General features: G+C 47.2%; 1 protein-coding gene across 5 annotated transcripts in view; it reads right to left on the minus strand.

Annotated features, from left to right (window-relative positions):
* The window catches only part of SLC30A10 (solute carrier family 30 member 10), a 96974-nt gene that overhangs the window by 15509 nt on the left and 63046 nt on the right, over positions 1–18419 (minus strand). For 2 of the 5 annotated variants that reach the window (XM_068232909.1, XM_068232911.1), the window contains exons 1-3: positions 14499–15633; positions 9185–9268; positions 1580–1819 (exon numbers count right to left, since the gene is read on the minus strand). In XM_068232909.1, the coding sequence (XP_068089010.1) occupies positions 1580–1819; positions 9185–9268; positions 14499–15051 (877 nt within the window). In that variant the 5' untranslated portion in view covers positions 15052–15633. Of the gene's footprint in view, positions 1–1579; positions 1820–9184; positions 9269–14498; positions 15634–18419 lie in introns of those variants that run through there. The other 3 variants (XM_068232913.1, XM_068232912.1, XM_068232910.1) reach the window with 2 other exon arrangements.

The following is an 18419-nucleotide window of genomic DNA, read 5'->3' on the forward strand; positions in this document are numbered from 1 at the left end:
TTTTCAGCAGGCACTGCGACTGCGTTTTTCTAAAAACGCATCGCACCAGTGCGTACAAGTCATCACGATTTTCAATATTTTTCAAAAGACCTTGCGATTTTAAAAACGCATGAGCAGCAGTGTGTACAGGCCCTTACAATGTAACGCAATGTGGGCACTGTGAATGGGCTGATTGATTTTTCATTACTGTGCGGTGGGGCTGCGTTACAGGCTGCTCTAACGTGTGCCTGTAACGTCTTACTGTGAAAGCAGCCTTAGCAATAAATTTGCTGCGTTTTGTGTGTTGCACATGCTCAGTAATGTTTTTTTTTTTTAAATGTAACGCATGCGCCGTTTTTGTGCCATCAGTATGCGACAAAAATGGCGCACCAAGAGACACATAAGGCAGTGCAAAATAAAGTCCAATTTCATAACCTGTGTATAAATGTACAAAAATGTATAAATGTATAAATGTACAAAATCATTCTGTAAGCAATACTATTGGAATTCATCGCCCCTTCACTGAATGATATCCACACTCCCTGCAATAAGGGGGAAGGTACAGCAGATCACTGCCTAAGCTACTCCTCCCTAATAGGCCATTGCCCATAGGCTGTCAATCATTTGGGAGGTGTGGAAGCAGCAATGATCTTTATGATTGGAAAGGGAAAGGGATGGTTAAGGGTTAGGCATCGGTGGAAGGAGGTCTTAGGGTTAGGCATCATGGATGGAGGGCGGTCTTAGGGTTAGGCATCGGTAGAGGGAGGTCTTAGGGTTAGGTATCGCTAGAGGGAGGTCTTAGGGTTAGGTATCGCTAGAGGGAGGTCTTAGGGTTAGGTATCGCTAGAGGGAGGTCTTAGGGTTAGGTATCGCTAGAGGGAGGTCTTAGGGTTAGGCATCGGTAGAGGGAGGGCTTAGGGTTAGGCATCGGTAGAAGCAGGTCTTTTTGTTAGGTATCGGTAAGGGAAGGTCTTAGAGTCAGGCATACGTAGAGGGAGGTCTTAGGGTTAGGCATCAGTAGAGGGAGGTCTTAGGGTTAGGCATCGGTAGAGGGAGATCTTAGAGTTAGGCATCAGTAGAGGGAGGTCTTAGGGTTAGGCACCGCTGAAAGAGGTCTTAGGGTTAGGCATCGGTAGGAGGTCTTAGAGTTGGGCATCGACACAAGCAGGTCTTTTTGTTAAGTATCAGTAAAGGGAGGTCTTAGGCATCGCTAGAGAGAGGTTTTAGGGTTTGGCATCGGTAAAGGGAGGGTTCTGTGTGAGAGTAGAGTTAGATTAAGACATAGTCAAATACTGGTAAACATTACCGATATTTTACTACTGGAATTAAGTGGTAGAATATTGGTATTTTTTTTCCAGGAGCCTTTTACACATGTACGCAGTAACAGCCCCTCTCGGAATGTGCTTAGAGTTCTAGCAATAGCCTGTGGCTCTCATAGAGTGCTACAGGAGAAGCGTGAGAAGAATCTCCAAGAAGGTGTCATGACGACGTAGTTCCCAGAAGGAAGGGAACCCCACTGTAAACTGGAAAAATCTGGGATTTTCATGGTTTTGGACATCTATAATAGTCTTCTCCAACTGTGACCCTACAAGCCACTTACCGATTTCACCGACGTTGACATCTTTGGGGACCATCTGGAGCAGGATGGTGGCCGTCTCTCTGATGAGAGGGAAGGCGGAGAATAAAATGATCGCCACCATCACTAAGGTAAGGCTGGGATCGATGTAACACTGCCAGTTACAGGGCGCGGCGGGATCCAAAGGTATGAGGTAAAATATAAGCGCCGCCACCACCACAACCACCGAACCCAGTGCATCCCCCATGACGTGCAGCAGGACCCCTGCAGGGAGAGAAGGATGGATTATTAGCAAAAATTATATATAAATAGAAAAAAAAACTGCATTCAAATGTACTGTAGGTGACCATCAGGAATAACAACATACATCACATTCGAGAAACGACTGCAAATAAACACTGTTTTAATGTGGACCTGAACTCTTGCACAGGACAGAAGGAAAAGAGAGAGAAATGCACCCTGTGTGTATTTAGAGAGTTTAGCCTGTCTAATTCCCCCTCATCTGTGACTAATCACAACTGTAATTTGATCTCTCAGCTGTGTCAGCTGGCTGCCACGGCAGAGCAGCTAATTTGTAAGCACAGGATGTTAGACCTATGTCTGCTTCCATGAATGCAGGAAGTAGGCACACTGCAGATTGATTGCAGAATTTGTATCAGCTGTTGCAAAGAAACGCTTTCCTATAAAGTACCCCTGAATGGAGACAGGATTTAATTAATAAAGTTTCTGCTGTGTAAATGGTGCTGCAACATATGTCCCGCACCATTCTCGGGTCCCTGTTCTAGTCAGCCGAAATCATTGACTAGACTAGATTGTTGAAGCTGGTCGGGGAGGATATGGCAGTTATCCTCCCCGCTCACGCTCCCTTGTGCTGTCCTGCATTAAAGTGAATGGGAACCGCATTTTATAAAAAATTAAGCAAATACTTACCTAAGGAGAGGGAAGGCTGTGGGTCGTATAGAGGCTTCCGTCTCCTCTCTCGGTGCCCTCTATCCTGTGCTGGCTCCCCCCCCCCGTTTCAATCATCCGCCGAAAGGGTATTGGAAGTCTTCGGGAGCCGTGTCCTCCTGAAGACGTGCGGCTCCATACTGCACAGGCGTGAGCGTGCAAGAGAGCATGCTTGCGCAGGCGCAGTACAGGGCTGCCCTTCTTCAAGAGCACTCGGGCTCCCTGAAGACTTCTGAAACCTCCTTCGGCCGGGTAAAGCAGTATTTGACTAAATTAGTCAAGTACTGCTACCGGGTGAGCCAGCACTGGAACGAGGGGACCAGGAGAGAAGCCGGAACGCTCTATAGGACCCAGAGCCTTCCCTCTCCTTGGGTAAGTATCGGTCTCATTTTTTTTTAATATTCCCATTCACTTTAACGACCTGTAAAAATAAAAAGCACTGTCGCGCCTCACCTACTCCTGGATCCAATCGCTGCCTTTTGTGCCTTGTCAGTTCTCTCGTTCTGCTGTCGTATCCCCCGTATCTGCCGGGCCGGCATCTTCACTGCTATGGCGCTGACCCGGAAGTACTTTCAGATGACTTCCGGGTCAGCGCGGTGAAGATTCCAGCAGGAGTACTTCAAAAAGTTATTATGCTGCTGCGTATCTTTTAGAGCAGAGAGGAAGTTCTCAGTTCAGGTCTGATTCACACAGCTGGCTACCGGCTGCCCGTTTAGCCAATGCTAAAAGCTTTTCTACTACTAAGCAGACAAGCGTGTGACATCAGTTCCCGGTATTTGGACATCACGTTTTGAGCCCCTAGGTGGACACGGGGCCGCAAACGACGCTAGAAGCTACACATGTCACGGAAAAATCGATCAACCCGGACTCATACCCACTGAGCTGCACTCTGCCGTTCATTTCAAAGCACGACGTGGTGGATCCCGGCAGTAAACAGTGTGTACAGCCGCCGGTTGTTGCCCATCTGAACCGACCCTTACTAAAACAGCTGAACGTGACCTGAACTCAGGACTTCCTCTCTGCTCTAAAAGATAAGCAACAGCATAATAATCTTTAAGCTGCTTTCACAGTGGGACGTTAAAGTCCCACGTTAGAGCAGCCTGTAACGCAGCCCAACTCACAGCACTGTAAAATCAATGGGCTGTTCACAGTGCCCACGTTGCGTTAAGGTATAACGCTGCACGTTAAATGAAAGTGCAGCGTGCTGTAGGTTATACCCCTATAGAGCTGCGTTAGATTCAGGGCTGTGGAGTCGGAGTCGGGGCAATTTTGGGCACCCGGAGTTGGAGTCAGAGTCATGGTTTCATAAACTGAGGAGTCGGAGTCGGGAGTCGAAGTCGGGTGATTTTTGTACAAAATCCACACCCCTGTTAAATATTAGACTAAGGAGTCGGAGGCGAGGAGTCGGAGTCGGGGCCATTTTGGTTACCCGGAGTCGGAGTTGGAGTCGTGGTTTCATAAACTGAGGAGTCGGAGTCAGAGTTGGAGTCGGAAGATTTTTGTACCGACTCCACAGCCCTGGTTAGATTGTTTGCACATGCTCAGTGACTAGCCACATGGCTAATTAATATTCACTGCACTGTGGTGACTGTGGTGGGACTCCTAGTGTTGTCCGGATCATGATTCGGATCTTTTTTGTGAGTCGAATCATCCGGATCATCACAATGAAAGATTCGGTTCACAGTGAATGTCTGTCTGGAAGAAACAGGAACATACAGAATGTACAGTGCAGGGAAAGTCCTGTCCTGCTAATCATTTCACCCAGCCTGCTTCCCTAGTAAAATGATTTGGTTCAAAGAGCCGGATCTTTTCAATGATACGATTCGAATGATCCGAATCTTTAAAAAGATCCAGACTTCCCATCACTATCCTGGAGCGGCTGCTTTGAGAGCTGCATAACGCAGCTCAATCTGATGTCCAACTTCAACATCACCATGCGTTGCGTTAGAGGCACGTTATGCGACCTTAACGTCCCCTAAAACGCAACGTCTTGGTGTGAAAGTAGCCTCAAAGAAAAACGTTTTTTTGTTACAGCTGGTACAAATCCTGCAGTGTGTCTACTTCCTGCTTTCAAGGAAGCAGACATAGGGTTAACATCCTGTGTTTACATATTAGCTGCTCTGCCATGACAGTCAGCTGACACAGCTGAGAGATCAAATTACAACAAGTGATTAGTCACAGATGAGGGGGAATTAGACAAGCTAAACTCTCTAAATACATGCATTTCTCTCTATTTTCCTTCTGACCTGTGCAAGAGTTCAGGTCCCCTTTAAACAGTTTATAGATCTGTATATGTAAACCTTATATATGCATTTAAAATAAACTCAGTCTCGGCCGGTCCATTCCCCTTGTTGGAAATGTGTACAAACACACAACACGTTCCCCAGCTCCCGCCTCCTGGTTTAGCCGCCGCCTCCAGCCAGAGAAGAAAGTAGAGTGATATTTGTAGAGAAACCTGCCGTACCGCATTTTCTTTCAGCTTAATGGCCGCATGTTTGCAAACTGCATCAGCTGAACCGGCAGGAATCAACACCAGAGGCAAAACCAGCTCAGTAAATAACCAGAGAGCCAGGCAAGTCAATCACCCGTGAGGCCGGTTTTGCACAGAGCCAGGCAAGTCAATCATCCGTGAGGCCGGTTTTGCACAGAGCCAGGCAAGTCAATCACCCGTGAGGCCGGTTTTGCACAGGTTTTTTGCGTTACGGAGAGATGCTCCTGCTGCATCCCACCACAACGCAACCCAAAAAAATGACAATTGTGGCCCTGACAGGGTCATTTGCATAGCGCCGCCCCCTGTTATGGATGGTATGTATGTGTAAGTGCAACTCTATGATATATCACTGTGGGGTTTACTTCCTGTTTCCTGTACTTACTTGTTATGCTAACAGGGTTGCCACCTCATCCCTTTAACTTCTTGCCGACCGCGTCATGCCGATGGGCGTGAATGTGGCGGCAGCCCCAGGACCGCCTAATGCTGATCGGCATAAGGTCCTTGGGGCATGGTTTGCGGGCGATTGCGCGCGCCGATGCGCGCACATCCCCGCTCTGATGACGGAGCTCTGCTCCGCCTCCAGTCTCCCAGCGGCCGATCGCCGCTAGGAGACTCTTAGAAGGTGAAACTGCCGTCTATTTACTAGGTAAAGCGCTGCGATCTAAGGCAGTGCTGTACAGGGGACAGCTATGTGAAACAGCTGTCCCCTCCAGAGGCAGGGAAGTGATCAGCTGTCAGAGGCTATGGCGATATGCGCTAATCACCGCAAATCGCCCAAAAACGCTAAGCGCGTAGCCTGCACCATTTTCAGGCGATTTCCCAGCAATTGCGTGTTAGTGCTATAGAAGCGCACAACGCGATCGCTAAAAAAAAAAAAAAAAAAAAAAAAAGCCAGGTGTGAATGGTGATTTTTTTGGCGTTAATCGCCAAAAAGTGCCAGAGCAAAACGCTAGCAAAATCGTTAGCGTTTTGCGATCAGCAAGTGTGAATAGGCCCTTAAGGTGGCCATACACTCAATAGATTTCTGATCTATCTGATGTGTTTAGGAACAGTTTTTACAAGGAACAGATTTTCAATAGATTTCAGTATGAAATCTATTGAAAATTAATCTGATGGCATTTTTTGCCATCAGATTTCCATTAGGTCCAATGCAAAATGATAAGCAAGCTCATCAGATCGACCTAGATTTTCCGGCATGTCAGATCGATTGAAATCGGCCGCAAATCGATTGGCCGGTCAATTGATTTGCGATTGATCGATCGGCCACTAATCGGCTCAGTGTATGGGACTTATTGCTTGTCATACGCATTCGTCCTGATCACCTGTGGCTGAGAAAACCTCATTGTTTCTTTACTCAGCACATAGAGCTTTGTAAAGAGCAGCCAAATAATCGGGAAGGAGAGACGAACTGGAGAGAGCTCAGATCACTCTCAATATCGGTTTAGCTCAGTTTTGGTAAGATCCTAAAATGTTGATTTAAATCGACAGAAAGCGTTATTTTAATTCATTTCTTTTCTATCCCTGCCCTGGATACAATGATCCCTAAATACGACCCTGGGAGTGACTGCAATTTATAAACACAAGAAACAAGGTAAGCTAGTTGAAATCATTTAAATTTAGCAATACGCAGAGCTGGACTGAATGTACATTGTACATTCAATATGCTGCAATGTGCAACCGATTTTGTAATTGACGCCTAGTTGCCAGTATCCCGTTGACATGTGTAGCATGTGTGCAATGCGCGTATCTAAGCCTGTGCGATTATGACGGAACCCAATGCATCACAAACCAAATGCGACAATGTGGATGGGCCCATTGTGAGATCATTGCAGTACGTTACTCTGCAATTATAAGTATCTTTTATAACGCATATAGAATGATTAGAGTTGATCCATGTGGAAAAGTCACGGAGAATCATTTTGATCACATGATAGATTTGTGAGCCTCTGATTTGCTGGACACGATCATGTGTTGCTTCTGTTTCCTGTTAAAGAGGAACTGTCAGGCATACTATCTCAGAAAAAAAGCCACATATATAAGTAGATAAATACTTAGCAATGCTCCAGCAATGATATGAGTGAGGGCTGCAAACATTTGTGACCACATCCCAGATAGTTTTTAGTAGACTGAGTCCATATTTATTTTCTACTTTTCAGTCTTCACTTCCTCTTCAGCCTGTCAATCATCATGCGGCTTCTGCCCGTCACATGGCATAGGACTTGCATGATGACTGTCTGACTGCACGCCACTTGCAAACTAAAAAGGCAGTGAAGAGGGGTCTGCATCGCCGTTGGGAGACGTTTATGTATATTGCCCCACTCCCCTACCACTCTGCATTGTGTACAATACTGGGCCCCCCCAACTGCCGGCTCGCCCCACCTCCCCCTCTGTGATGGAGGTTAGTGGGGTACCGACCAACATATGTCTACAGGGAAGCGAGGCCCATTAGATCTATGCTCCTACTTCACTGGCGCACGGAAGGGGGTATTCCACCCCCACTCCCCCCCCCCCCGCGCGATGTGTGTGCGGCGCTGCGGGGGGCCTCGCTGGCGGCGGGCGTAAGGCAGAGCTGCGGGGAGAGAAGACTTTCCACTTACGGTGCCTGGATCCTGCGTGGCTTCCATGTATTTCCTGTCCCGGCATCTGACGCTATGGTAACAGCGCCCCTGTGATGATGTACCGCATGTCATCACAGGGGAAGCTCTTACCGATGCGACGCGCGCCGGGACAAACAGAAGATAGAAGCTGCGTGCAGGATGAAGGCAGGTAAGTGGAAACTCCTCTCTCCCCGCTCCCCCCTGCCTACTTATCTGACCTATACTGGGGCATATACCTAGCTAATCTATACTGGGGCATATACCTAGCTAATCTATACTGGGGAATATACCTAGCTAATCTATACTGGGGCATATACCTAGCTAATCTATACTGGGGCATATACCTAGCTAATCTATACTGGGGCATATACCTAGCTAATCTATACTGGGGCATATACCTAGCTAATCTATACTGGGGCATATACCTAGCTAATCTATACTGGGGCATATAACTATCTAATCTATACTGGGGCATATAACTATCTAATCTATACTGGGGCATATAACTATCTAACCTATACTGGGGCATATACCTAGCTAATCTATACTGGGGCATATACCTAGCTAACCTATACTGGGGGACATATACCTATCTAATCTATACTGGGGGGCATATACCTATCTAATCTATACTGGGGGCATATACTTATCTAACCTATACTGGGGCATATACCTAGCTAATCTATACTGGGGAATATACCTAGCTAATCTATACTGGGGCATATACCTAGCTAATCTATACTGGGGCATATACCTAGCTAATCTATACTGGGGCATATACCTAGCTAATCTATACTGGGGCATATACCTAGCTAATCTATACTGGGGCATATACCTAGCTAATCTATACTGGGGCATATAACTATCTAATCTATACTGGGGCATATAACTATCTATCCTATACTGGGGAATATACCTAGCTAATCTATACTGGGGCATATACCTAGCTAACCTATACTGGGGGACATATACCTATCTAATCTATACTGGGGGGCATATACCTATCTAATCTATACTGGGGGGCATATACCTATCTAATCTATACTGGGGGCATATACTTATCTAACCTATACTGGGGCATATGCCTATCTAATCTATACTGGGGGGCATATACCTATCTAATCTATACTGGGGCATATACCTATCTAATCTATACTGGGGGGGCATATACCTATCTAATCTATACTGGGGGGGCATATACCTATCTAATCTATACTGAGGGGCATATACCTAGCTAATCTATACTGAGGGGCATATATCTAGCTAATCTATACTGAGGGGCATATATCTAGCTAATCTATACTGGGGCATATACCTATCTAACCTATACTGAGGGCAACTATATGGGCTACCTATACTGTGGGCACCTATACCTGTCTCCAAATTGGGCGCATTTTACGCCCTCGTCCTGGGTGAAATTTAGCCTAGAAACTGCTAGTATTTGGCTACACGCACATCATGTTTTGGCCACGCCCACATGCCGCTTTCAGGAACCCCCCCCCTCCTTGAAAATCCTGGATTTGCCCCTGCTACTTAGAGGACCACAGTAGATGCAACCCATAGGGTAACTTGTTCCACAAAACCTCTGCTTACCTCTGATGTTCAGGGCCGCTGCTTTGTTACTGTTCTTGTTCATCTCCTCCTCTGGGTCAACATCTTCCACATCTAGAGGGTCACCTGTAGCCAAAGAAGAAACGCTGTGTTGTGTATAAATTCTACAAACAGAAGAAACACCAAGTTTTTTAAAACATCAGCTTCACCAAAAATAGTACATAAGCAGCATCTTCTCCAGCAAGTGAGGGCAAAAAGAACCACCATCAGCATCACAAAACACAAGGTAATAATGACCTGGAGATGGCCACTGAGATAGATGCCGATACCTCCCAGCTTGTATGCAAATCGCAGCTTGAATTTGGGCCAATCAAGTGGACTTCCTGGTGATTCTAATTGGCCCAGTTCTAAGCTGCTTACAAATTACTTGCAAGACGAAATGATTTGCATTCAATTGACCTGGAATTCTGAGGTGCATATTTTTCTATACCCCTATTTTACCTACCTCTGAAGTGAAAAAATGTTTTGTGAATTAAACCCCTGGAGGTCTAGATTACCTTCTACTGACCCTTTTTCTAATGAACCCTCCCTTTACCTGACCTCTAAGGGCAGGTTTTCACTAGTGCCATGTCTGTTTCGGAAATGGATGCGGAACTCATGCTGATACAAATTTGCATCCGGGTGTAACTGCTGCGATTGGCTGCAGTGGAAATGGGCCCTTAAAGAGGAACTCCAGAGAAAAAAATGTAATACAAGAAGTGCTTCATTTTTATCATAATTATGTATAAATGGTTTCGTCAGTGTTTGCCCATTGTAAAATGTTTCCTCTCCCTGATTTACATTCTGACATTTATTACATGGTGACATTTTTACTGTTTGCAGGTGATGTCAGTGGAAGGAGATGCTGCTTGCTTTTTTGGCAGTTGTAAACAGCTGTTATTTCCCACAATGCAGTGAGGTTCACAGACAGGAAACTGTCAGGATCATGTCCTGACATCACACTGTGGGAGGGGTTTCACCACAATATCAGCTATACAGAGCCCCATGATGAGCCGTTTGTGAAAAGGAAAAGATTTCTCAGGGGAAAGGGGGTATCAGCTACTGATTGGGATGAAGTTCAATTCTTGGTTACGGTTTCTCTTTAATATTTGACTGGGTCGTCAGCCCACGGCCGCCCCACGAGCAAATCTGAACTACGCATGTGTGAGTTCCAAACCGCACATGCCCAGTAAAAGTAAGTGTCTGTGCATGGCAGGAAGAAGAGCACTTTCTTTCACTGGGCATGTGCGGTTTGGAACTTGGGACATGCCCAGTTCAGAATTGCTTGATCACCTGTAGGTGACATTCCAGAAAGCTGTTGGAGGGTAAAGGTTGGGGAATGTAAGTCAAAGAGCATGACGAAAAGGATCAGTAGCAGGTTATCTAGGCCCCCTGTTTAATCCACAAAATATGTTTTCACTCCGGGGGTAGTTTAAGCTCAGGTTATGTTTGTGTATATATGGTACTATATATAATTATTTAGTATTTATATAGTACCGACATCTACCGCAGCGCTTTACAGAGTATATACATTCTTGTCACTTAAAGAGAGTCTGAAGCGAGAATAGATCTCGCTTCAGACCTCATATATAGCAGGGGCACGTGTGCCCCTGCTAAAACGCCGCTATAGCGCGGCTTACCGGGGGTCCCTGTCCCCCCAAATCCCCTCCGTAATGCGGGGGAGCGCTTCCGCATTGGGGCAGGGCTAACCGCCGCAGCCCTGCCCCACGCGCGTCTGTCAGCGCGTATCTCCGCCTCTCCCCCGCCCCTCTCAGTCTTCCTTCACTGAGAGGGGTGGGAGAGAGGCGGCGATGCGCGTCTGATAGACGCGCTGTGAGGCAGGGCTGCAGCCGTTAGCCCTGCCTCTAGGAAGGGCTAATCTGCGACCAGATTTCCGACCAAGGTTTGCGGGGGTGGGTTGGGGGGTCAGGGACCCTCGTTTAGCCGCGGGTTAGCGGCGTTTTAGCAGGGGCACACGTGCCCCTGCTATATATGAGAGCTGAAGCGAGATTTAGTCTCGCTTCAGTGTGTCTTTAAGGTGCGTACACATGCACTACGGAAGCCAACGACGGGTCCGTTAGACCCTCCGGCTGCGCGGACTTTCAGCAGACAGTAGTGAGTGTGTACGCACTGTTTGTCGGCGGACTGATAAGGCTGTTCCTGAACGATCCGCTCAGCGAATTTTAGAGGGAAGCCAATTAACTTATCTGTATGTTTTTAAGCTGTGGGAGAGAATATACAAACTCCTTGCAGATGTTGACCTGGCTGGTATAAAAACCGGGGACCCAGCACGGCAAGGCAGGAGTGCTAACCACTAGGCCACCATGCTGCCAGAGCAAGATCATTCACCAGGCAACCAAGGCAGGTGCCTGGGGCCTAGTGGGTGTCACTGAGCCTATCAGCCACCTTCTCTGACCTCTCTGCACTTCAGCTTACCAAAAAGACCACAACGGGTCCCAAATCTACTACCTTGCCAGAGCCCTATTACATGTTAATCCATCTCTGGTGTATACATTGTTTTCTGCCTAGGCTTCTCTGCCTCACATCAGCCAACCCACATGTACAGGCTGCAAGGTTAATGAAGATAAGAAAAAGCAGCAATTCATGAAGTCTTTAACCCTCTGACCTCAGATAAGACTTGTTCTTCTTACCATACTGCAAAGGTTGCAGCAAGCCAGATAGCACATGGTAATGATAAACAGAATTGTACAAATGGTACTATCATGCATACAGTACATGATAACCTGCACCCCGAGCTGCTGCAGAACTGAATGCCTCACCCATGCTTTGTACAAGACAGTCATTCGGGAATTCACCTAACACACATGCAGATGTGGTCGACTGGCAGCCATGTTGGATTTTTGATGCAATGGTGAATAGCAGAGGGCAGTAGAGGCATCGATTTATGGCAAAAAGTGATCCAAACCACAATTGGATGGCCAATTTCATTAGTTTGGATACACATGGGGAGCGGCAGAAGATCGATGGTCCAGAGCTGCAGTTTGATAGATTTTCAGTAGATCTCACTGTGAACTCGATTGAAAATCTATGTGCAGTTTATCAGGGGGATCGATCCCTCTCTGATCAGATTCAGATCACAGAGGGATTGATCTGCTTGCCACATTGTGTGGGAATCTAAACGTGTATGGACACCCTTAGGCCCGTTCACATCTAAAAGCGCAAAATTCTAGCGCTAATCGCTAGCGTTTTGCACAAGTGATTTTACCGTGATTAGCGCGGTAAAAATCACTGGACACTTCCGCAATTCAGAGCGATCGCGGTCAGTGCTTTATTAAGCACTGTAACGCGATTGCTCCAGAATCGCGACAAAAATGCTGCAGGTAACATGTTTGCGATTGGCGCTAATCGCAAAACGTCCATGATCACCGCCAATCTCGACCGTGAGAACACTGCCATAGGGTAAAATAGCAGTAGCGCTTTAAAAAGCGGTGGCGCTTCAGCGATTAACGGGAATCACCCGCTAATCACTCAGGTGTGAATGGGCCCTAAGTGGTGATGGGGACTTGGTGTTGCAAGGGGATAAAAGAGGTGGATTAACATGTAGTCCTTTAGGTAAGATGAAATGGAGAAAGGTCAGAGAAGGTGGATGGTGGGCCCCTTGGCTCCCACTAGGCCCCAGGCATCTGCCTAAATTGCCTGGTGGATAATCCCATTCTGGATAATAGACAGCGGACAGGCAAATTCGATTCTTATAGTTATTATCCTTGAAATAACAGTCAGTGTCCTAAGTAACATTCAAAAGGGGGTGTGCACCAATGAAAATATTCACAACTTTCGTGAAATAGGGGTGGGGCCAGAAAACATTAGGAGGAAGGGCATGTCTTTCTAAACCTTGTGTTTAGGTTCCAAAAATAGATATTTTTAATCTCTGATCTACATAACAGCAAGACAGATCTAATCCATTTTTAATGTACAGCGCTGCGTAATATATTGGTGCTTTATAAATACAAATAAATAAATGTTGTGTTCCCAAGACCAAAATTGGGGCCGTAGGGAGACAACAGGCATACGAAGAGAACACTGACAGTTATAACTGTCAGAACAAAAACCACAGGTTTTTTTTTTCCAGCTTTGCGAGACCTCAGATAGCCCATAAATTGCCTAGTCATCATGCCGGGAACAATACTGACTACAGATATCGCAAGTGGGTTGCACAATCAGTATTTTTGGTTTTTAACAAACGTACAGGATTCTAAGCTCGTTTGAGCTCATGAGACGAGCTATTTTGTATTAAATTGAATGCATGCATCTGATAAGTCCACATGACTCACATAGACGGTAAAGCAGGCAGCCACACAAATACAATCTCATCATCTGAATGGACTGTAATGCTAAGTATACACCATCGAATTTCCCTGCAGATTTATGGGTCAAAATGATTATTTCCGACTTGTCCGATCAGCTCACCGAACAATAACGGGATTGATTTTCTGATCCCTACTGCACAAAATCAATCGTGTTATGGATCGGAAGCAGATTGGACGTGTCGGAAATTATTGGTGCGACCAGGAGCGTAGCAATAGGAGGTGCAGAGGTTGCAAACGCATCAGGGCCCTTGGGCCAGAGGGGCCCCGAAGGGCTCTCCTTCAACTTCAGTATTAGCTCTCTATTGGTCCTGTGCTCATAATAATCACTTCTATAGATACTTTGAATAGTGGTAATCATTAACAAACTGCTCCCCATCCCCTTCTTGCACCTCTGACACTGTAGTTGCCATTGGCAGGTTTTGGTACGCTGTAGCAATTGTTATGTATAGAGTGCTTGGGGGGCCCCCAATGTAAAACTTGCATCGGGGCCCACAGCTCCTTAGCTACGCCATTGGGTGCAACCCATCGATCTGACGGGAAATTGAATAGTGTGTGCCTAGCATAAAATATGGTCAATTTTGCATCTTTCAATCAAAAATGTAAAGATTGTACAACCACATGTGTGGCTAGTTTTACTAACCTGATTTGGCAATGGTATATGGCCTACAGACACCTATGCGCTGGTCTACTTTAGGGGACCCAACAGGAAACCTCATAGGGAACAGTTGTCCAATCACAGCAGCCTCTACGGCGCAAAGCGTTGTGATTAGCTGAACAGTGTGGGCGTAGTTTACTACAACCTATCTGAAACCTAGCAGTTTGAGAGGGTGCCGTCCACCCAATCACATAAGTGTTTTTTCCCTATGAGATTTCCTGTTGGGTCCCCTACACTAGCCTACACCTATGTACACCTGTTGGTGTTGTGCTAAAGAGTTCAATACTAGCCTAGCCATCCCCCAAAGACCCCTGATAAAATAACCGAAAGGCACCTGCTCCGGAGTGGTCATTGCTCTCGGGTCCCTGGTCGTTTGCCTTGTAGGGGGTGACGTTGAGTTGGTCGTTCGATGGTTTCCTGCGATTCTCTGGATCCTGCGCATTTGTGTGCCGTCGGATGGATCTTATACATGATCCATAGTCCTGGAAGACCAACAGGCCTATAATGTTCACTCCAAGTCCTAGCGCACCCACAATCAGCACCAGCTCCACACCATCAATCCTCTGTGGCTTGGCCAGCCTAAGCACCGAGTCCACCAAGATGGTAAAACACAGGGCGGTCAAAAAGACGGCATTGCACAGGGCACCCACCACTTCGGCCCGGGCGTAACCGTAGCTGACCCGAGGACCCCACTTGGTGCGGCGGGAAATACGGGAGGCGGTGATGCCTACGCACAATGAAATCAGATCGGACAGCATGTTGAAGGAATCTGAGATGAGGGCGATGGAGTTGCCCAGGTAGCCGGACACCAGCTCTGCAAAGAAGAAGATGACCGTGATGACCAGCATAAAGATCAGCCGGCAGGTCTTCCCAGTGTAGCGCCCCATGGTAGCTTGGAGGACAGCCGATGGTCAGTGCGGATTACAAAGGAGGGTTCCAGAGGGTCAGCGATAAGGCCACTGTCAGCTCTGTGTTTTAGTATAGGCTGAGATACCCGTGCAGTGCCTGGAGACACTGGGCATAAGGCAACGGGCAGCGAGCAGTGTGTCAGCCAGGTTGAGCACCATACGTTGTAACGTTCTTGACCTGGGATGTTGGTGGGGGTGCAAAACTTACTGCCTGATTTTCAAAGAAAGTACCTGGAAAAGTCAGTCCCTGAGTAACTGTTCAGTGTGTACAGAGTGAAATACTAATCAGTACAGCAGTGTTGATTTTGTACTAAGATCTGTTGGTACAGCTACATGCAGTGGAATCAGGCAGTGTGAAGGATGCAAGGTGCTGGCAGGTGATGCACTGGAATATTGCAGTGCTGGTGGAAAGATGTAGCAGGTGCTGGAGGAGGATGCAGTGGGATTTTGCAGTGCTGGAGGATGCAGTGGGATCTTGCAGTGCTGGAGGAGGATGCAGTGGGATCTTGCAGTGCTGGAGGAGGATGCAGTGGGATCTTGCAGTGCTGGAGGAGGATGCAGTGGGATCTTGCAGTGCTGGAGGAGGATGCAGTGGGATCTTGCAGTGCTGGAGGAGGATGCAGTGGGATCTTGCAGTGCTGGAGGAGGATGCAGTGGGATCTTGCAGTGCTGGAGGAGGATGCAGTGGGATCTTGCAGTGCTGGAGGAGGATGCGGTGGGATCTTGCAGTGCTGGAGGTGGATGCGGTGGGATCTTGCAGTGCTGGAGGTGGATGCAGTGGGATCTTGCAGTGCTGGAGGAGGATGCAGTGGGATCTTGCAGTGCTGGAGGTGGATGCAGTGGGATCTTGCAGTGCTGGAGGTGGATGCGGTGGGATCTTGCAGTGCTGGAGGTGGATGCAGTGGGATCTTGCAGTGCTGGAGGAGGATGCAGTGGGATCTGGCAATGCTGGAGGAGGATGCAGAGGGATCTTGCTGTGCTGGAGGCGTATGTAAAGGGATCTTGCAATGCTGGAGGAGGATGCAGTGGGATCTTGCAGTGCTGGAGGAAGATGCAGTGGGATCTGGCAGTGCTGGAGGAGGCTGCAGTGTAGATTTGCAGTGCTGAAGGACAGATCACCCGACGCCTCTTCCCCTGGTGCTCCCGGCTCGGCTGTGCGGCTTATATGGGGCAGAGTCTGATAGAGTCATTGCATGACGTCACCGCCCAGCCCGGCCGCTCCTATTTTCAGGTCAGTAGTATCTCGGTGACTGTGACATGTGACACGACACAGCCAGGGCTCCTCCTGTACAGCAGTGAGTGCAGTGATCAGCATTACCTCCCATGCCAGGCAGGTGCTGCTGACCGGCTAGGTGGAAAGGGGGTAAATTCCTGCACAACCTCCTGCCCCCCCCCCCAGGCAACTTCAACCAGTGCAGTGCCTGTTGCATTCAGACTGGCTAAGCTGTAAATGTACACACACTACACAGCATGCAGCAAAGCAGAGGCTTGCTTCCTGCAGGGTCCATAGAAAAAAACTCTGCTGTCTCACCATTGTAAAGACTGCATGCTAGATAACCTATTACACAGGTTGAAAAGTTTTTGACAGTCCCTAGACTCCAGGAGGGCTGCTTGCTGACTTGTGTGAGAGATTAGCAAGGGTAGGAGTCACATTACAGGCAAGTAGCCTCAGTGATATCACTGCAATACAGATAATCTCTCTGTTCCATCTCAGGCTATTTTCAGTGTCTCTCTCCACTCCTCTTCTCTCCCTCATTCACCTTTGTTTCCCCCCTTTATAATCATTTAGTATTTATATACCGATGACATCTTCCTCAGTGCTGTACAGAGTATATTGTCTTTTCACTAACTGTCCCTCAGAGGAGCTCACAATGTAATCCCTACCAAAGTCATATGTCTATGTATGTGTCTATGTATGTATATGTATTTTTATGCCCCCCCCCCCCCCACGAACTTCCAACCCCACGGACCTCGGACCTCCCACCCAAACATTCTTCCAGGACCCTCCTCCACCCCAACATTCCCACACCCCTCTAAGTACAGTATAAGTAGCCAGGTCTATAGGTGTCCCGAGTTTAGGTAGTAGTCAGGGGCGTAACTAGAAATCACTGGGCCCCCTTGTGGCAACAGCAATTTACAGTGATGTGAAAAACTATTTGCCCCCTTCCTCATTTCTTATTCTTTTGCATGTCACACTTAAATGTTTCTGCTCATCAAAAACCGTTAACTATTAGTCAAAGATAACATAATTGAACACAAAATGCATTTTTGAATGATGGTTTTTATTATTTAGTGGGAAAAAAAACTCAAAACCTACATGGCCCTGTGTGAAAAAGAAATTGCCCCTGAACCTAATAACTGGTTGGGCCACCCTTAGCAGCAATAACTGCAACCAAGCGTTTGTGATAACTTGCAACGAGTCTATTACAGCGCTCTGGAGGAATTTTGGCCCACTCATCTTTGCAGAGTTGTTGTAATTCAGCTTTATTTGAGGGTTTTCTAGCATGAACCGCCTTTTTAAGGTCATGCCACAACATCTCAATAGGATTCAGGTCAGGACTTTGACTAGGCCTCTCCAAAGTCTTCATTTTGTTTTTCTTCAGCCATTCAGAGGTGGATTTGCTGGTGTGTTTTGGGTAATTGTCCTGCTGCAGCACCCAAGATCGATTCAGCTTGAGTTGACGAACAGATGGCCGGACATTCTCCTTCAGGATTTTTTGGTAGACAGTAGAATCAGAGGCGTATCTAGAGGGGTGCAAGCATGGCATGTGCCATGGGCGCCACAGCACCATGGGCGCTATTCCTACACCTGTACTGCACCGTGCCGCCCCTATGCTGTGCCACCATGCCTGCCTCCATGCCTCCCTGTCATTCAGACCTCAGATCAGATTAATGCGAATATCTGGTGAACATGGCTACTTAATTATGTAGGACGCACTTTGCTTAGTGTTAGAAAAGAGACAGAGAGTAAATAAGAAGAGCCATTTCCCCCAAAAAACCTCAGCAAAACCCAGAGCCAAAAAAATACAGGACACCATAACACATGTATGGAGCGAGAAAAGATGCTGTTTTTAGAAGGGAAGGGTACTGACTGGGGGGGGGCGCAATTTCAGTGTTTGCCATAGGCACTATATTACCCAGATACGCCCCTGAGTAGAATTCATAGTTCCATGTATCACAGCAAGCCTTCCAGGTCCTGAAGCAGCAAAACAACCCCAGACCATCACACTACCACCACCATATTTTACTGTTGGCATGATGTTCTTTTGCTGAAATGCTGTGTTACTTCTACGCCAGATGTAACGGGATACGCACCTTCCAAAAAGTTCAACTTTTGCCTCATAGGT

Source organism: Hyperolius riggenbachi, chromosome 4 (genome assembly GCF_040937935.1).
Source record: "Hyperolius riggenbachi isolate aHypRig1 chromosome 4, aHypRig1.pri, whole genome shotgun sequence".
NCBI lineage: Eukaryota > Metazoa > Chordata > Amphibia > Anura > Hyperoliidae > Hyperolius > Hyperolius riggenbachi.